The sequence below is a fragment of the Astyanax mexicanus genome, chromosome 15 (genome assembly GCF_023375975.1).
Source record: "Astyanax mexicanus isolate ESR-SI-001 chromosome 15, AstMex3_surface, whole genome shotgun sequence".
Classification (NCBI taxonomy): Eukaryota; Metazoa; Chordata; class Actinopteri; order Characiformes; family Acestrorhamphidae; genus Astyanax; species Astyanax mexicanus.
Genome location: NC_064422.1, coordinates 42,770,319 through 42,791,551, shown reverse-complemented (window position 1 = coordinate 42,791,551; position 21,233 = coordinate 42,770,319). Strand labels below are relative to the sequence as shown.

At 38.7% G+C, this 21,233-nt stretch overlaps 1 protein-coding gene across 3 annotated transcripts in view; it reads right to left on the bottom strand.

Annotated features, from left to right (window-relative positions):
• The window catches only part of mpp7a (MAGUK p55 scaffold protein 7a), a 272,588-nt gene that overhangs the window by 41,789 nt on the left and 209,566 nt on the right, over positions 1-21,233 (bottom strand). For all 3 annotated transcript variants that reach the window (XM_049464563.1, XM_022670298.2, XM_022670297.2), the window contains exon 12: positions 11,857-12,027. In XM_049464563.1, coding sequence (XP_049320520.1) covers positions 11,857-12,027 — 171 coding nt within the window. The remainder of the gene's footprint in view (positions 1-11,856; positions 12,028-21,233) is intronic.

Genomic DNA, 21,233 nt, shown 5'->3' with positions numbered 1-21,233 from the left:
CGGGTGAAAGCCGCGCATTTTTTGAGCATTACTGCCTGTTTTGCTGGGTGGTGTTGGTTTTAGCTAGCAGGCTGGACTGTGGTTAGGTTAGCGTAGCTTGCTTTAGCTCAGCATTAGCTTAGCTTAGCCTAACCTGGTTAGAGTTCTGGCTCACAGACGGCAGTAACCGAGCGATTTTCTTTCCCTTTTTTCCACTAAAGACAAGTCAGCGCTGTGGGCTGCTGGCGAGCGTGCCGAGGCTGAGCGCTAGCCTGTGCTAAGCTAACGCTGCTGCGGGTGTCCTGTGTGTATACGCCGTTACTCAGCAACGCGTCTGCGGAGTGATACAAGATTAGTGTGAGAAGGCCGTGATGTTATCACATATATCATCACGGCTAGAACACTTCTCAACCAATCAGATTGTGAGGTCGGAACTAACTGTTGTATAAAATGTAAATAATAACGGTCCTAATATAGAGCCCTGTGGAATTCCATATCTTACCTTAGTATAACTGGAAGACATATATATCATTTATCCTCACAAACTGATAGCGATCGGTTAAGTACGATTTAAACCATGATAAGGCAGTTCCAGTTACACCAACCATGTTCTCTAGTCTTTCTAAAAGGATAGTATGATCTATTGTATCAAAGGCTGCGCTCAGATCCAGAAGTACCAGTAGAGAAACACAGCTTTGGTCGGCAGCTGTAAGTAGATCATTTGTTATTTTAACTAAAGCTGTCTCAGTGCTGTGACGAGTCATAAATCCAGATTGAAATTTTTCATAGATCTGGTTTCTTTGCAGGTAAGAGCAAAGTTGTTGTTGGGCTACAGCTTTTTCTAAAATCTTAGAAATAAAGGGTAAGTTTGAAATAGGTCTATAGTTAGACAGTACACTAGGATCAAGATTTGGTTTCTTGATCAGAGGTTTAATTACAGCTGTTTTAAAGGCTTTGGGTACATGGCCCAGGGCGAGCGATGAGTTTACTATCATTAACAGAGGTTTAATTATATCTGGCAGTACCTGTTTTAATAATTTTGTGGGAACAGCATCAAGTGTGCAGGTTGTGCTGTTTGAAGAGGAGATGATTTTCTCTAGTTCTAGCTGTGGAAGTGGGTTAAAGACTTCCAACCTAACTTCAGTAACAGGGTTTTGTTCTAGATCAGCCACACCAGATGACAGAGAGGATGTGCTGTTTATCTGTTTAATTTTATCCCGAACGTTGCTGGTGTGAATGGCTGGAATCTGAGGTTCAGTACCTACCTGGTTTTTAGTTAATTTGGAAATAACACTAAAGAGAACTCTAGGATTATTTTTATTTATCTCGATCTGTGAGGCCAGATACGCTGAGCGGGCTTTATTTATTAAGTTCTTTTCTATATTTAACAAGACTGTCTTTGCACCACAGTGAAACACTTCCAGTTTAGTTGATCGATATTTATGCTCTAAATTTCGTACTAACTGCTTTAAGGTACGAGTTTGAGTCATTACCAGAGTACTGTGCTGTCTGATGTTTCAACTTTCAAGGAATTACTAGAAATTGAATTTTCTTTTAATTATTTTGACTATTCATCTCTAGGGCCAATCCAGGTATATTTTAATGGTTTAGGTATCGGCTATTTTAATCCTAATCCAGTTCTGAGTCTGAGAGGTTAAACACCGGTTGGTGTGGTGCAGTGGTGGATAACACCACCGCCTGTCAATTCCACTGGGGTTCAATTCCAGGTCGGCCAAGAATTCCCACATCAGTGCATCCCTATTTTAAAGCATGCAGACAATAAAAAGAGGGCTGAGGTGCCACCTTGCATTGGGAGAGAGAGAGAGAGAGAGAGAGAGAGAGAGAGAGAGCAGAGAGAGTGAAAGAGCAGAGAGAGAGAGAGCAGAGAGAGTAAAAGAGCAGAGAGAGATAGAGAGAGCAGAGAGAGAGTGAGAGAGAGCAGAGAGAGATAGAGAGAGAGCAGAGAGAGAGCAGAGAGAGAGAGAGAGCAGAGAGAGAGCAGAGAGAGAGAGAGCAGAGAGAGAGCAGAAAGAGAGAGATCAGAGAGATCAGAGAGAGAGAGAGAGCAGAGAGAGAGAGAGAGAGAGAGCAGAGGGAGAGAGAGAGAAAGAGAGAGTGTGATCAGTGTGATCCAGCCCATTGCGCTGTACGGGAGTGAGGTATGGGGTCCACTCAGTCAGCACAGCTACACTAGATGGGACAAGCATCCAACAGAAGTCCTGCATGCAGAATTCTGTAGAATGATCCTAAAAGTCCAGAGAAAAACTCCAACCAACGCATGCAGGGCAGAATTAGGCCGATTTCCTCTGATCATCAACATCCAAAAACGAGCTCTAAATTTCTGGATGCACCTGAAGACGAGTCCCAGTGACACGCTGCAATTTAGGGCGTTACAGACCCAAGAACTGAACCCTGAAAAGAGCTCCCTCAGTCAGCTGGTCCTGAGGCTTATTAACCCTCTAACAGATACTAATAGACAGCAGCCTCAGCCCAGCACTGCTTTACCACCCAAACTCAACATCAGGCAAATCACCAAACACAGTCAGAGTGATTATCTGGAACATTGGCAAAAAGAAATCCAAACTCAAAACAAACTGGAATGCTATCGGGCCCTAAAAACAGAGTATAAATTAGAGGAATATCTCCTGACTGTCAGAGATAGAAAGCAGAGACAGATCCTGACCAAGTACAGACTCAGTGACCACAGCCTGGCCGTAGAGACCGGCAGGTATAAACAGTCCTGGCTGCCCAGAGAGGAGAGACTGTGTGCTCACTGTTCGACAGGTGAGGTCGAGACGGAGATGCACTTCCTTCTACAGTGTGAAAAATTCAAAGAAACACGAAATTTCTTCATTAACAAATTTAATTATTTAATTCAAAATTTTGAAACATTTTCACTATTAGAAAAATTACGGATCACTCTGGGGGAGGGGCACACCGCCCCCCTCGCTGCCAAATACGTCAGTGCGTGTCACAGCCTGAGAGACAGTGGGTAACACCTCAAAATGACCTCTAAAATCCTGGGGACCCCATCCCAGAGAAAATGATTATTATAATATAATTATAATTATTGATAAATGATATAATTATTATAATAATCATAATTACTTTCTGTTATAAATGTTATTATGTCTGTTATGTATGTTCATACCATTGTTGTTAATTGTTATAAGGCTTTGGCAACACTGTAATTCACAGTCATGCTAATAAAGCTACATTGAATTGAATTGAATTGAAATTGAATTGAAAGAGAGAGAAAGAGCAGAGAGATCAGAGAGAGTAAAAGAGCAGAGAGAGATAGAGAGAGTAAAAGAGCAGAGAGAGATAGAGAGAGCAGAGAGAGTAAAAGAGCAGAGAGAGATAGAGAGAGCAGAGAGAGTAAAAGAGCAGAGAGAGATAGAGAGAGCAGAGAGAGCAGAGAGAGCAGAGAGAGAGCAGATAGAGAGAGACAAAGAGAGAGCAGAGAGAGAGCAGAAAAAGAGAGATCAGAGAGAGAGAGAGAGAGAGAGCAGAGAGAGAGAGAGAGCAGAGGGAGAGAGAGCAGAGAGAGAGCAGAGAGAGAGAGCAGAGATAGAGAGAAAGAGAGCATAGGGAGAGAGAGAGCAGAGAGAGAGAGAGAATGGGAGCTCTGGCACAAAAGAGAGCGTCTGAAAGCTTCATAGACATTAGTCTCTTTGTGTATTGTTTGGTTTCCTTTTCTCTTTTTTTGATGCTGAAATTATATTGTGATGTGTTTTAATGACTCCTGCAGTGAATAGTGGCTCAACATTTTACTATATATTTTTATATTCTATATAAAAAGCATGCCTAATAACAGACACAGGACCGTGCCTATATGGTATAATTGTTTCTGAGTTGAAACAGCGAGCGTGTGGGATCCATGTGTGTAAGTTTGACGCATTCGTCTTGCTAACAAGTGTCTGAAGTCTGAAGCCAAGCTGGAAGCATGCATGTGAGTGTGTTTGAGTGTGTGTGTGTGTGTGTAAGTGTGTGTGTGTGTGTGTGTAAGAGTGTGTGTAGTGTGTTTAAGAGTGTGTGTGTGCTCTCTCTGGTGCAGGTTGCAGCAGCAGTAAAAGTGTCAGTGTTGATTAGAGCTCTCATTAGGAGGAGCATGTCTTTAAAAGCAGACGCTTAATAACTTCCAGGCCGGGCGGAGAGCAGAGCGAGCAGCCGGCGCTCGGCTGAGTGAATGTGGGCGGGCTGCCGGGCTTCACCTCCATCAGCGTGAACCTGACCTACAGACACCATCCCTAAAATTACACTTATTTCTTATTTCTTATTTATAAATCCACACATCTAGATCCAGCTCTACAGCAGTGATCCACGGAGTTCAGTCAGGTATTATTTTCTGACTGGCTACAATCAGTGGCGTGCGGTAAAAAATAGTGGATAGTGGGTACCCCTTCTGCAACCACCCCCCATACCCCCCCCCACCCCGCCGCCGGCCGACCGACACATAGATAAATATTACAATAACTACATTATATTCTCTCTCTTGACTTAATTATATTACCTTAATACACATACACATCCCACAAATACAGCTACAAACTACAAAAGTGTACAACAGACCCAACAATCAATGCTTAATTTTCCTAGAAATACAGGCGGCGTCCAACAAATATCACTCATTTGTATGTCTACAGTACGCCAAGGCAGCCAAAACATTAAGTACACACACAAACTGACCAATCAGGCGGCCTATTATTGTGACTTAGTTTCATGTTGAAGAACAGTCTTTAAAAAGGCTTTTTAATTATGATATGACACAATATCTGTCTTATTTACAGCCGCAATTCCGTGATAGTTTGCTAAATATTGAATTAATTCAGCAACCAGAGCTCCGTTTATGACTAAGCAACGCGTAACACCTTCAACACAGCGCTGAGAAGGGGTTACACAGCCATGGCCCCGCCCCCGGAGTGAAAATAATGAATCTGATTGGTTAGACTGTCCTACGACTTTGCTAACAGACTCATTACTACACTCTTCTCAAAATCAGGAGAAGGGTCACGCAGACACAAGGGGGCAGAAGCCATTTTGAAAAGCAGTTTTGATTGGTTAAAACCGCTGTCAGTCAGATAAGAGTCCTGTAGCAACTAAAAAACACAGACTAATGCTTTGAAGTAGTTGCTGTTTTTTATTTTAGTTAATTTATAAAATAAAATCTTACACTTACAATAGCTATGATATATATATATTTCCGGCTTAAATATTATGTAATTATTTATATGCATTTATTGTTATCCCTTCTCTGAAGGGTTAGAAGGGCCTCACTGCACACCACTGTCTATAATTAATTAGTAATTAGTAATTTCTTTGTTGTAACAATGCTTCTTGGAAATAAATCTTATACTGTTAAAAAATGTGCTAATTTCTCTTTTAAGTGGAGCCACATTTGCAAGAAACATGTATTTGACAGATGAGAAGCAGAGCTGAGAATATTGGTGTATTTTTCAAGATTATGCATGATTAAGGCTTTGATTACTATTCAGTTTATTTACTATGTTTGGTTTAACTACACAAAATCTGAAGAAATCAGACTGTGGATTAATGGATTGACTCCTCAGTAAGGAAAGTAGCTACAGGCTGTTCTAAAAGTAGCTAGAAGTCGCTAAATGACATCATCGCTTAATTTGCATGATAAATAAAGTTATATAGAACTTATATAGCACCTTTCTAGAAACCCAAGGATACTTTACAATTTACACGTTTTTACACACAAGCACACATTACACATCAACACTCATCCACACACCGGTGAGAAGCGGCAGCCAATAGCGCACAGCGTACTCTCAACCGGAAACGACCGTCCACCTGGAGGACTGCATCGGCCACTACAGCATTTACCCAGGACAGAGTGCCAATCCACATCTGGGCACAGTTAGCCGGAATGGTTATTCTACGTTTTTTTTTTTATTTTATTTGTTTTTATTTTTTTAAGTTTTCTTAAGTTTTCTTTAGCTTTAAACCTATTATAGACAAATTGTTCAATGATGAGCTATAGCTAGCTAGATGTTCAGCTTTTTACAAAAAGGCACCACACTGTGGACGAGGTGAGTGGCTGAGTCTGTGTGAGTTAAATTCAGTGATTTCACACTGAAGACACATTTATATTTATTTTCCTGCTCTGTAAATAGGGGGTGGGGTCAGTCAGTGGCGGCTGTTATTGGTTGTCTCGAATAACACCACAAATTTTGAAAAAAAAATATATATATATATATTTTTTTACAAAAAAAGTCGCCAGAGGCTCTGAAAAGTCGCTAAATATAGCGAAAAAGTCGCTAAGTTGGCGGCACTGCTAGTGTTAGCCAACATGCTGTATTCTTCTTTGGTGGTGCTGTTTTACAGGGCGCTCTGCAGCGCCTCTACTGGTGTGGCGGTATGTGAGAAATGAATAAAGGTTCTAAATTCACCTCCAGTATATCGTATGAACCAGCATACCACCCAACAACAGTTGCGCCAATGAAAAAAAATTGCCCAATCATCTCTGCTAATGATAAATAGCTCATTCTGCTGTTGCTATTTGACACTGTTTTTGAGCTTCTGGTTCCCTGAGTGAAGTTAAAAGTCTGTCAATGTAACCCTCAAATTCGCAAGGTCTTTAATGTCTGCTAGGGCTTCAGTTTTACAGAAGAGAGCATGTTTAATCTGAGCCAAAATCCCATCATGCTCAAGCTCTAGACCTTCTACACTATTTCTCCCCGAGTTCCTACCGCCGCTAATAGGCGACCCTTCAACCTGAATCTCCTCCACCTCAAATCAAACATGTAGAACCAAACAGATCCCTCTCTCCTCTGAATAATCAGGTTTCAGTTCAAACAGGACGGTGGTCTGTTGAAGACGCGTGTATGTAAAGCGTGTTGACGTTGGCTCTTTGATTAGTACGAATCCAAACAGATAAGATCTTGATGTGTCTGGAGAGCTGTTTGAAATGGATCCTCTGAGCAGAGGTCACCGGTGTTCGGGAGAGCGAAAGGGGAAAAGGGCCACTTTGTTCTGAGGTGATTTTATTGAACGCTGTCGTCGGCGGCGAGCGGTAAACACCTATCGGCAGAGCGGGAGGGTTTAACGTGACGGGAAACGCTCTAGATGAATGAGTTTCATTCAAACTTTTAAAAAGGCGAAGGGGGAGAAACCGCCATCACCGCCAAGAAAAGCCCACAATCGACATCATGTTGGAGACGTATGCCAGAACAAAGAAAGAGGAGAGATTGAGACAAAGAGAAAAAGGGGAGAGAGAGAGAGAGAGAGAAAATAGAGGGTAAAAAACAGGGGAAGTTAAAAAAAAATGAGTCTGCTTTAAAAAATAATGGGCCATCTATAGCTAGTGTCTTTGGTATCGTGAGGGTGCATGTATGTAGGTGCCTAAAATGTACTATACAGCTCTGGAAATAAATAAGAAAGCACATAAAAACACATGATGAGTTTCTTTGATTTTACCAAACTGAAAATCTCTAATAATCAAGAGGAAGATGGATGATCACAAGCCATCAAACCACCAAGCTGAACTGCTTGAATTTTTGCACCAGGAGTAAAGCAGCATAAAGTTATCCAAAAGCAGTGTGTAAAACTGGTGGAGGAGAACATGATGCCAAGATGCATGAAAACTGTGATTAAAAACCAGGGTTATTTCAACAAATATTGATTTTTTAACTCTTAAAACTTTATGAATATGAACTTGTTTTCTTTGCATTATTTGAGGTCTGAAAACTGAAGCACCTTTTTTTGTTAAATAAGTGCTCTAAGTTGTACTGTAGAAAAATGTTGCCCTAAAATATTACAAAATGTCAGCGTTTTTTGATACCAATATTCTTGGCAAGAAGAAAAAAACCTTGAATTATTAAAAAAAAAAAAGTATACAAAAGTCTTTTATATATTCAGCAGAAACAAACAAATTTAAATCTTTTTTTTTTACTGTAGCTTATCCAGACTAATTTAATGGTTTTAGATAAAACAATTAGAGTGTAACAAAACGAAAAATGCAACAAAACTAAAGTAATATAACCACAAACATGTACCACAGAACTAAATTGCTGCATATTTAGTGCCTACATGTAAACTAAAAACAAACGTTTTATAGTTAATAGAGAAGTAAATGGCAAAACAAATACAAAATCAAATACTGCTAACAAGAATATTGTCAATTTATATATATATATATATTTTTTTTTTATCGCGGCACATTTTTTTGGTGATATTATTGTGTATGATACAATACAGCACAACTTATTGTACTGTTTGTTTGTTCCATGCTGCTCAATGCTGGTGGTGGAGGAACGTAATTCCGCTCCAGTTTATACTTGTTTCAGATGGAATGACAATAAAAGCCTCCTGACTTCACTTAACTAAAGAGAAGAAAACGAGGGAAAGACGGAACAAATAACAGAGCAGGGAAACCAAAACTTCACCCCGGGGGACAGAAAAAACAGCCGAAAAGAAAACAGAGCGAAAACACACAGCAGGCGGACTCCCGGCTCTTTGCTTCGTCAGCTCTGATATTGTCCATGACGCCGTCCTCCAAATTATGAACGTTAATTGAAAATATTTGCATTGGTTCGACCGCAGAATAGAATAGAGCCCTAATTGCGCGGCTGGGGCATCCGGACGAGCAGCCGTGGAAAAGATCAGCTTATTTATCAGACCACCATACATGCATGCACTTTCTGATGGAACCCATACACTGCAGTTCATTCACTATCCAAGGCCTAGCAGTGTTATCCTGAACCCTGACCCACCGCTACCCCTCACAAACGAGCTGAATGAAGGATGAAACGGTCTCGTGGACGTGGGCGATATTAACGGTCAGTGTTGAAAAGTACTTCATGATGTTCAGGGTGATAAATTGGAGCGTTAGTCTGGGAAAAGAGCAGCATGAATGGCTGGTGTTTATTCTCGACTGACCCCAGCGAATATGAAGTGAATATAATAGGATTAGAAATATCTCATTACTCAAGATCTCAACTAAAATCAAATTAAAACCACCGGAATTTACAACTTAAGACTTGGTGCCACGTATAACGTCTCATCCCAATTCTTGTTGGGATAGAGTGTTTTTTGTATTCTTGTTGGGATAGAGGGGTAGAGTTTCTTATTTTATTCTTGTTGGGTTAGAGTGGTAGGGTATTTTTTTTATTCTTGTTGGGATAGAGTGGTAAGGTGTTTTTAAATTCTTGGTGGGATAGAGGCATAGGGTATTTTTAAAATTCCTGTTGGAGTAGAGAGGTAGAGTGTTTTTTTATTCTTGTTGGGATAGAGGTGTGGGGTATTTTATAATTCTTGTTGGGATAGAACTGTGGGGTATTTTTAAATTCTTGTTGGGATAGAGGTGTGGGGTATTTTTAAATTCTTGTTGGGATAGAGGTGTGGGGTATTTTATAATTCTTGTTGGGATAGAACTGTGGGGTATTTTATTTCTTGTTGGGATAGAGGTGTGGGGTATTTTATAATTCTTGTTGGGATAGAGGTGTGGGGTATTTTATAATTCTTGTTGGGATAGAGGCGTAGGATATTTTAAATTCTTGTTGGGATAGAGGCGTAGGGTATTTTTAGTTCTTGTTGGGATAGAGGCATAGGGTATTTTAAATTCTTGTTGGGATAGAGTGGCAAGGTATTTTTAATTTCTTCTTGGAATAGAGGCGTGGGGTATTTTTAATTCTTGTTGGGATAGAGGTGTAGGGTAGTTTTTAATTCTTGTTGGGATAGAGGGGTAGATAGTTTTTAATTCTTGTTGGGATAGAGGTTTAGGGTAGTTTTAATTCTTGTTGGGATAGAGGCGTAGGATATTTTTAATTCTTGTTGGGATAGAGGCGTAGGGTAGTTTTTAATTCTTGTTGGGATAGAAGTGTAGGGTAGTTTTTAATTCTTGTTGGGATAGAGGTGTAGGGTAGTTTTAATTCTTGTTGGGATAGAGGCGTAGGGTAGTTTTTAATTCTTGTTGGGATAGAGGTGTAGGGTAGTTTTTAATTCTTGTTGGGATAGAGGTGTAAGGTAGTTTTAATTCTTGTTGGGATAGAGGCATAGGGTAGTTTTTAATTCTTGTTGGGATAGAGGCGTAGGGTAGTTTTTAATTCTTGTTGGGATAGAGGCGTAGGCTATTTTTAATTCTTGTTGGGATAGAGGCGTAGGGAATATTTAATTCTTGTTGGGATAGAGGCGTAGGGTATTTTTTAATTCTTGTTGGGATAGAGCAGTAGGGTATTTTTTAATTCTTGTTGGGAAAGAGGCGTAGGGTATTTTTTAATTCTTGTTGGGATAGAGCAGTAGGGTATTTTTTAATTCTTGTTGGGAAAGAGGCGTAGGGTATTTTTAATTATTGTTGGGATAGAGGCGTAGGATATTTTTAATTCTTGTTGGGATAGAGCAGTAGGGTATTTTTAATTCTTGTTGGGATAGAGGCGTAGGGTAGTTTTTAATTCTTGTTGGGATAGAGGCGTAGGGAATATTTAATTCTTGTTGGGATAGAGGCGTAGGGTATTTTTTAATTCTTGTTGGGATAGAGCAGTAGGGTATTTTTTAATTCTTGTTGGGAAAGAGGCGTAGGGTATTTTTAATTATTGTTGGGATAGAGGCGTAGGATATTTTTAATTCTTGTTGGGAAAGAGGCGTAGGGTATTTTTAATTATTGTTGGGATAGAGGCGTAGGATATTTTTAATTCTTGTTGGGATAGAGGCGTAGGATATTTTTAATTCTTGTTGGGATAGAGGCGTAGGATATTTTTAATTCTTGTTGGGATAGAGCAGTAGGGTATTTTTAATTCTTGTTGGGATAGAGGCGTAGGGTATTTTTAATTCTTGTTGGGATAGAGGCGTAGGATATTTTTAATTCTTGTTGGGATAGAGGTGTAGCGTATTTTTAATTCTTGTTGGGATAGAGATTTAGCATTTTCAGATTATTGTTGGGATAGAGCGGTAGAGTGTCCTGGTTCTTCAGGGCTACTTTTTATTTATTTCATCAGATTCTTGAAGGCTTGTCCCACTTCCCCCTCAACACTTGAAAAAAACGGCAATAAAATTGTGCTTGAAATTTCCTTGGACTACATCTTTACCGCCAAAGGGGTTGCCTCACTTCAATATATCATATGTAAAAGTATCTTTTATTAAACACTCACTATTGTGAACAACTGTTCCTATTGTAAATTTACAACACATCAGTTTCCGCTTCTCTCATGCGATTCTGTGGTTAATTTTTTCCCACCACACTCATCGTCAAGACTTTAGCACTTTGTAAAAGTGCTTTCTCACAGGGGTCTCACCTACGCCACTCCCATGGAACTAAGTGTTAACAATCCTTTAGTGAATAATATCGGAGAGAAAAACGCCTCTACTGAATGAGGGTGACAGAAATGAAGTGCCACAGAAAGAGGAATGAATATCCAGCTAGTGTTTTTAACTCCACTTCCCCGGTTCTCTTAAAAGAGGCCACTGCTGAGTGTGAACCCTATAGAAGGATTGAGTTCCAAAGCCACAGTGGTGGTATGGTGACATTACCCTGGATACCGTGGCTCTTGATGCATCACAAAGACTTGCTGTCTTGGTCACAGATGCTCCAGCAAGATGTGCACCAACAATTTGTCCTCTTTTGAACTCTGGTGTGTCTCCCATAATGTTGTGTGCATTGCAATATTTAGAGCAGAACTGTGCTCTTACCCTGCTAAATGAACCTTCACACTCTGCTCTTACTGGTGCAATAATGTGCAATTAATGAAGATTGAACACCAGGCTGCTCCAATGAAACCTAAAATCCCACACTAAAATGATGACAGGTGTTTCAGTTTCATTGTCTCATTGTGTATGAGTACATTGGGAAATATTTAATTAAAAACTGAAATACAGAGCAAAAACAAAAACAATAAAACAAGCTCAGTTTTCACTCACCAACCAGAATGACGAGTCTATGTTTGGCTCCATGTCCTTTACGGTAATGAGCAACTTCTTCGTAAGTTGGGAGATCAGCCGTGTCGTACTGTTCACTCTTCTTACACTCATACATGGATTTATTGGTCTTCTTATTTCTTTTGCTGAGACGGAAACTCCGCCGGAAACTGGCTAGAGAGGGATAAAGAGATGAGACAAAGAATGAGACAAATCAAGACAACTGCAATAACAGATGTTTTTTATACAGCAAATGATAACGTCAAACTTAAAAATAGGATCAACCCTTTTATGATATCAATAATTATCAAATGGACTGTGCTGAGGCATACAGGGCTTGGTTTGGACCAAGTCTGGCAGTGGTTGGTCCAGGCCAAACCAGGCAGAGGTTGGCCTTAACTGAATTAGGCAGCAGTTGGCCTGGACTAAGACAGGCCGCAGTTGGTCGGGTCTAAGTCAGGCAGGGCTTGGTTTGGACCGAGTCAGGTCACGGTTGATCTGGACTGAATCAGGCAGTGATTGGTCTAAACTGAATCAGGCAGTAGTTGGCCCAGACTAAACCATGCAGCAGTTGGCCTGGACCAGCAGTTAGTCTAGGTCAAGTTGGGCAGCAGTTGGTCTGGACTGAATCAGGCAGTGATTGGTCTGGACTAATTTAGACAGGGTTTGGTCTAGACTGAGTCAGGCAGTGGTTGACCTGGGCCAAGTGAGGCCATGGTTGGCCTGGGCCAACTCCTACAGCATTTGGCCTGGAGCAAACCAGGCAGTGATTGGTCAGGACCAAGTCAGGCAGGGCTTGGTTTGGACAGAGTGAGTCAGGACTTGATTTGGTTCAAATCAGGCAGTGGTTGGTATGGTCAAAGTCAGGCTGCAGTTGGTCTGGACCAAGTCAGGCCACAACTGGTCTGGTTCAAGTCAGGCAGTGGTTGGCCAGGACCAAACAATGCAGCAGTTGGCCTGGACAAAAGCAGGCAGTGGTTGGTCTGGACTGAGTCAGACAGTGGCTGGTCTGGACCAAACCATGCAGCAGTTGGCTTGGACCAGTTCAAGCAGTGGTTTGTCTAGGTCAAGCCAGGCAGCAGTTGGTCTGGACCAAAACTAGGAGCCACTGGTCTGAACCAAGTCAGGCAGCTGTAGGTCTGGACTAAAATGGGAAGTGGTTGGCATGGACTGAGCTAAGTTAAATAAGCTGTATTTTCATACAGATATTTACAGTATATTTTTGTATGTTCTGACCATGGTAGACAGTACGTGCATCAGTACAGCAAAGAAACCGAGCAGAAACTCCTGAGCTCAGCAGAGAGGCTCCATGTTTAAACTGGATACAGATGGAGCCTCATTTGTTTGAGGACTTCTGCTCACAGTATAGTAAAACTCTTTACTGGAAGTTCCCCACGCTTGTTTTATTCACGCTCACGTACCTGCAGCCTTTTATCTTTTGGCTTTATTTCTCGTTCTGTCTCTCAGTGTCAGAGTACAGAGTTTTATATCTCTCCTAAAGCTCTGGGTACGGCCAACTGGAGCACAATCTCACACAGGGGTCACGGTCTGATGTATAACAACGTGTCACGACTTCACAACTGGATCACAATGGATGGTGCTAGATGGATTGTTCAATTAGACTAGACTGCATTTTGGCTTCAGCAAGGTTCCATAAACTTATGAGGCACACAGTATAAAGAACCTCTCTATTTTGGTTGGGCGATGTGGTAAAAATGTTCTCTGAATCAGTTTCTCTGATTTTGATATTTATAGGTTTATGTTTGAGTAAAATGAACATTGTTGTTTTATTCTATAAACTACAGACAACATTTCTCCCAAATTCCAAATAAAAATATTGTCATTTAGAGCATTTATTTACAGAAAATGAGAAATGGCTGAAATAATAAAAAAAAAGATGCAGAGCTTTCAGACCTCAAATAATGCAAAGAAAACAAAAAAGTTCATATTCATAAAGTTTTAAGAGTTCAGAAATCAATATTTGGTGGAATAACCCTGGTTTTTAATCACAGTTTTCATGCATCTCCACATCATGTTCTCCTCCACCAGTCTTACACACTGCTTTTGGATAACTTTATGCTGCTTTACTCCTGGTGCAAAAATTCAAGCAGTTCAGTTTGGTGGTTTGATGGTTTGTGATCATCCATCTTCCTCTTGATTATATTCCAGAGCTTTTCAATTTGGCAAAAACAAAGAAAATCATAATTTTTAAGTAGTCTCTTTTTTCAGAGGTGTATAAGACTTTTCCACGATACATAATTTTACACACAGATTATATACATTAGTAGTGACAGATTCTTAAGAAACGTTGATTTAATATTAAAGTTATTTAAATACAGTGATTTTATTGAAGAAAAGCTAATGTTCATCCAATTAAAGAACATTAACTACACTGCTTGTGAAGAAATTTTAGTTGCAAAATAAAAAGATAGTGATTTTACAGAAAAAGGCATTGAATGAAAATCAAGGTAAAATAAAGAGTTTGTTGCAAGATTTTCTAAGCTTTTCTTTTGGTCAAAATTCATACAGGGTTATTTACACAATGTACAGAGCAGGTGCAGTGGGATATATATTGTTTACTTATAAAGAGATATGTATAATTATGTATAGTACATGTCAGATGTTTGGAAATACCTTACATTCAGTGTTTCTTTTCATTTTTTATGTCCTGAATTGTGGATTAACCAAAATATATAAGCAGAGTATGTTTTTAATTTTAGATTCTTAAAAGTAGATCCTCTTGCTTAGATTATCAGTTTTGAACATCTCTTTATGAGGTAGAATCACCTGGAATTCAGGCTTTCAGTTAACAGCTGTGCTGAACTTATCAAGAGGTAATCGCTTGAATTTTTTGTCTCTTAATAAAGTGTTTGAGAGCATCAGTTGTAAAGAAAAATAAGTACAGATTTGTTCTTAAAAGGGTACAAAGCTTGTCGCTGGGGCTGTACCTTATATTGAGGTACAACAGAGTACCTTTCAGTGAAAGTCCTTTTTTGTACCAATAAAGATCATAAATATTATAAACATAATCATCAACTGAATATCTGTCAAGAACTTGATGATCCAAAATTGTCTGGCCTTCAAATGAAAAATGTAAAATTAAAATATATATTGGTTGTCAGTACAGTCATACAGAATACTGAATGTACCTTTCGTCTGTTTAAATGGTACAAATCTGTTCTTCCTGCTGTTAGGAAAGACTTTGTACTTTAGAGGGAACACATCTAACCCTGTAAATACCAATATTATACCAATTATAAAAAGTGTACCTTTGAGTACAAAAAAGTACTTCTATTGTACCTCTGTTTTTTAGTGTGTATACAGTGTATAGCTCTATTTGAGTAATGTTCTAATCATTATTATGAAAAGCAAGAACTACTTAACTAAGTAAAAAAAACTATGATAACACTTTATTTAATATACCAATAACTAATGATTAATAACTGTTATTTTTCATATTTTAAGATTTGTAAATACCAATGAACGCATTGGCAAAATGAACTGCAATGGATAAACATTTGGCCGGTTTAAAGTTCGTATTTACTAGCAATTTCTTAAAGTTTAAATTCTAATGAGCTAATGAATTGCTAACATGTTTTAATATGAATATCCATGCTGATAAATAGGTGTCATGTATAAGCACTTGTTAATTTTCAAATTCTGACAAACTACTGCTTTGTTCACATATATTGATCATTACTTAAAAATATATTAATGAAAGTTATTATAAAGTATTACCAAAACTACTTTAAGAAATGAAGGTCAGTCAATTAGAAACTTAATTTTAAGATCTCTGAAAGCATCCCAATGCAGTTGCAAAAAAAAGAACCAGCAAAAATGTTATGATGACTAAACTGGCATTCATCAGGACCAAGATTATTTGAGTTTGTTTAGCACTTTTAAGTTACTACATTATTCCTTATGTGCAGGAAAAAAGTGGTACGGATGGTACAGTTCTGCTTTTGACCTCACTGACCTTCTTCTGGCTCTTCTAAAAGGAGGTCAGTGCTACACGTCCATAAACTCCAGATAGCGGATTCTTGCTTTTCCACTTAAAAAGCACTGCCAGGTCCCTGATGCGCGTCCAGTTGACACAACAGCCAGCTTCTGTTTCTTTCAGTCTTCGCAAACCTACAGTACAGGCCAAAAGTTTGGACACACCTTCTCTCTTTGAGTGTGTTTTCCTTATTTTTTAAGACTATTTACATTGTAGATTCTCACTGAAGCATCAAAACTATGAATGAACACATGTGGAGTTTTATGTACTTAACAAAAAATGAGCGGAACCTCCACAGTCACCGGACCTGAACCCAATCCAGATGGTTTGGGGTGAGCTGGAGCACAGAGTGAAGAAGGCAAAGGGGCAACAAGTGCTAATAAACACCTCTGGGAACTCCTTCCTTCAAGACTGTTGGAAAACTTTTAATTTTAGGTGGCCACCTCTTAATAAAGTGCATTGAGAGAATGATGCCAAGAGTGTGCAAAGCAGTAATCAGATATATACTATATACTATATACTCCTATATACTAAAATATATATATATATTTTTTTGTGATTTCACCTTTTTTGTTAAGTACATATACAGGGGATGGACAATGAAACTGAAACACCTGTCATTTTAGTGTGGGAGTTTTCACGGCTAAATTGGAGCAGCCTGGTGGTCAATCTTCATTAATCACACATTATTGCACCAGTAAGAGCAGTAAGAGTGTGAAGGTTCAATTAGCAGGGTAAGAGCACAGTTCTGCTCTAAATATTGCAATGCACACAACATTATGGGTGACATACCAGAGTTCAAAAGAGGACAAATTGTTGGTGCACGTCTTGCTGGAGCATCTGTGACCAAGACAGCAAGTCTTTGTGATGCATCAAGAGCCACGGTATCCAGGGTCAGCATACCACCAAGATGAACCAACCACATCCAACAGGATTAACTGTGGACGCTGTAAGAGGAAGCTGTATGAAAGGGATGTTCGGGTGCTAACCCGGATTGTATCCAAATAACATAATGCCTTCAGTGAGAATCTACAATTTATATAGTCATGAAAATAAAGAAAATGCATTGAATAAGAGAAGGTGTGTCCGAACTTTTGGCTCGTACTGTATATTTGTGCAGTGGATCAATTGGGAAGTCTTTCGGCCGTTGGCGAATCAGGAGGCGGCTTGTTCGAGGCCCCTTCCCTTCGCAGGGGCCATTACAGCTGATGGGTTGTCACGCACTGAAGGTCACCAGGAACGCCACCACAAAAACTTCCTGTCTGATTATTCTGGAGAGCAACAGGCCCAGTTTAACGACAGCAGACTGCACTGGAAATTGAAACGCACCCCTCATTTGAACTGCCCGGGTTTATATTTATGACAGATGCTGGTTACGACTACCACAGAACCCAACCGTAGACACCCAATACTCCACTTCGGCTCAAGGCATCCCCGCCTTGCCTCCCTCCTGCGGCATGTGCTCCTCCTTTTGTTTTCGCCATTAAAAACAGTGATTAATTTGGGCACATCGTTACGATGCAAGACGATGCCCAAGATTAAGGGAAAAGGAAAATTATGGACTGAAGAAGAAGAAAAGGGAGCGAAAGACAACAACCTGATTCAATTCCCCCTTAATAGTTTCCACAGCACAGATGTGTTGCTGTGGAGAGATCCTGCGTTCTTTACAGCTTGTTCTTTTCCAAACAGTCACTTAATAAGGGCTGGTTGGGACCTACGCTGGGATACAAATGAAACACGCCGTAAGTCAAACCGTCCCCTGTACCAGAACACAAGTATGTTTGTCTATGACTGTGTGTCTGTTCTTGGTATTTAGTTACACCAGGCACAGACATGCTGGACATAGATTTGTTCCACTGCACTGCAAGTCGCAGTCGCTGTGCCACAAGAAGTGGTTTTTAAACCAAAAAATTGCATCCAGAAGAAAGAAAAAGTCATTAGGCGATTAAACATTTGGAAAATAGGTCAAGAGAGTAACAAGAAGTGAAGGGATATGGATGAATCTACTTCATTTAACCCTCCTGTTATGTCCTGTTATTTGTCAGGAACAGCAATAATGTTCCTGGGTCAGTTTAACTCGGTGTACGTTTAATTATCCAAAAGATGTCTGAAACAACAAATAAAAATCCTAACAAGAATTCTAAAAAAATTCCATTACTAACTCCATTACTAATTATTCTTCCAATATTTAGTGCAACGGTGTTCCTTACCTCTAAAAGGTAATGGTTCAATTAGGATAATTCACTAATTTTTCATTTAAAAAAAAACATGCTGAACCTTTTTAAGGCTTCACTTCATTACTTTGGAAAGACCAACATATAAATACATACGAATAGTTTTACATAACATTGAAATGTAACACAGCAATTAGTTTTAGTTTTAAGTCTTAGTCTTAGTTTTTGCAGGGGGGGGGTGCAAATATGTTAGTAAAATGTAAGTAAAAGTTTCATACTGCAAATAAAAAAAACTTGTAAATATTTTTTCCTAGAGGTTTAAACTTTAAAACAGGTCAATTTGACCCCCCTGATTTTCAATTATTTCGGCTATGTCTTGAATTATTACATCATATAGTTCTGGAAAACATTAAGAGACCACTTTAGTCCAGAAATCAATATTTGGTGGAATAACCCTGGTTTTTAATCACAGTTTTTTATCACAGCATCTTGGCATCATGTTCTCCTCCACCAGTCTTACACACTGCTTTTGGATAACTTTATGCTTTAACACTCCTGGTGCACAAATGCAAGCAGTTCAGTTTGGTGGTTTGATGGCTTGTGATCATCCTTCTTTCTCTTGATTATATTCCAGAGGTTTTCAATTTGGTAAAATCAAAGAAACAAACTCAACATTTTTAAGTGGTCTCTTATAATTATTATATTTATACAAATATAAAAAACTGTCTATATACACTACATGTAAAAAGTTTCAGAACACCCTTATTGTTCAGTATTTTATCTCTATCTCTAAATTCTAATTCTCTTCTTTGCTGAAACTGAGACTCAGTCCTTAATCATGTTAATCTGAGCTAAAGGCTAAAGCTACTGTTTCCATGTGGGTCAGCCAGACGTGACTCTTTCTGTAGCAGTTTTATTCCTCCAGTTTCTAAGAGTCTTTATTTAAAGGTGTAGGAAACAGTACAGAAGATTTTCCAAAGCTCTTTTTTTAAACAATATGATTTTTTTCAGGTTTTTGTTTAAAGTATACTTTTAAAAAGTACTAATATATTTCAGTTTTTTCTTTACTTCTTTACAGTGATAAAAAGATAATTTGTTTTCAGTAGTTGGATTGTGAGGTAGTGAAGAAGTGACGAGCGTTAAGCTTAAAAAAAGCTTTAAAAAAAAGCTTAAAAAGAAGTTCAAAGTAATTACTAACATAAAATCAAAGCAGTAAAAGAGTTTTGTCTTGTTTTTAGGGCAAGCTGGAACACATTCTCTGTGATAAACTCAAGTTTTTGAAAGCTCTTGTGATGCTAACAAGGATAAAACTGAAACTTTATGTAAAGCAATGTGCATGTAAAGTTTTGAGCATGTTTTTTGTTATTTTACTTGTTTAGACAAATGTTGAATATAAGAGTCACATTAAAATTATAGCATTAACAGCAACTTTGCTGACAAAATTGGATTTAAAACACTTTTACCTGCTCTGTGAAAGTTATCATAAATTACCTAAAGTGCTTTAAGGCTTGTGTGAATTAATAAGCCTGCCTTTCGGTCTAAACAATGCACCATAAGCTCATTGGCTCTAGCACAAGGAATCTCTCCATCTCTCCAGCTCTCCAGCTCTCCATCTCGAGGCAGGTGCACAGCTTTCATTACACAGCTTTATTTCAGCCAATCAATACAAATTGCTCTCCCCAGCTGAAGAGACTTCGTAATGGAGACCATTCAAAATCACTTAAAGCCTTCTAGACAGCCCTGTCCAAACAGCCTGAATCCTGCCCTCCGTCTCCATGTGGATAAATAAATCAGGACTCTGAGAGGGAACGTCTCCCAACCCCCCCCCTTTTTTTTACTGAAGAAAGTTGAATTAGACGAAAGGGATGGAAATTAATTCGGTCCAGAATCGGAGAGGGGAAAAGAAAAGAACTGGTATTCTGGACCTGGATCATGTCAGGGAATTCTTTTTAACTTTTTTTTTTCCTTTGAAAAGAATGCTTTGGATAGCAATGTAAGACAAATCTACATGCAAGGTGACAGAAGGCATACTGGCAGACGCCGCTGTGCACTAGAAAAGCTCTCCCTGTTAGAAAAACTGGGGTTTTCTACGTAATTGTGCTCTGATTTTAACCCTTTAATGTTCTGCTTAACTTGTTTGTTAGCAGTCAAAAGTTTCAACTTCTAATTCAATGTTTTTTTTTCCTACATTGTAAACTAATACAATGTAGAACACAGAATCATGAAGTAGTCTGTAAAGCATTTAGGTGCTCTTATCTAAATTTCTGAGTCTGGTAACCCTCTCTGATGATCTCTGATGTTTCCTCTGTGCTCTTCATTTTCTAGGGCAGTCCTGATGAGAGCCAGTTTCATCCTAGCATCTTTGATGGTCTTTGCGACTGCTCTTGAGGAAACTTTTTTTAAAGTTGTATACCTGTAACTCTACCTCTTCACTACTTTACTTTAACTGATGCTCTCAAACACTTTATTAAGAGACAAGAAATTCAAGTAATTAACTCTTGATGAGTTCAGCACAGCTGTTAACTGAAAGCCTGAATTCTAGGTGACTCTACCTCATAAAGCTGACTGAGAAAATGGGTTTGACTTGTGTTCAGTTCAGTACAGCAGTGGGTTTAGAGCATGTAGAATGACTGTGATTAAGTCTTTTAGTGTGTTTAACGATTAGTTTGGTCCAGTTTTGGGTACCAATTTAAAAAAAGACTACCCTTATAAAGGGTTTATAATTGGATTATGAAATAGATTATTAAGTTTTGTTGATTAGGTTGTAAATGCCTTAAAACCATTGATAAGCAGTTACAACACATCAATTGAAAAGGTAACAGTGATCCGTTGTTTAGTTGGCTTAGTCATTTAATTTATATTAAAAAGTTATACATACTTACAAATATATTAATATGACAGGTTTAATGCTGATTGATGGAAAACACAGAGTAAGATCAGTACATAGAAAGATCTGAGGTTTGACAGTAGAAATAAATGTTGAATCACTACTTATTTTATTATTATTTTAACTCACAGTTGTCATTTCTATCTATGTAGTTATTTATTTATTAACTGCTTATTAATAAAGTATTAATAAAGAGTTTTTTTAAAGAGATTTTTAAAGAGTATTTTCAGCCTAATTTATAACCAATTAATAATCTCCTTTATAAACTATTCATAACCCTTTTATAAAAGGTGGTCTTATTTTAAAGTGGTACCCAGTTTTG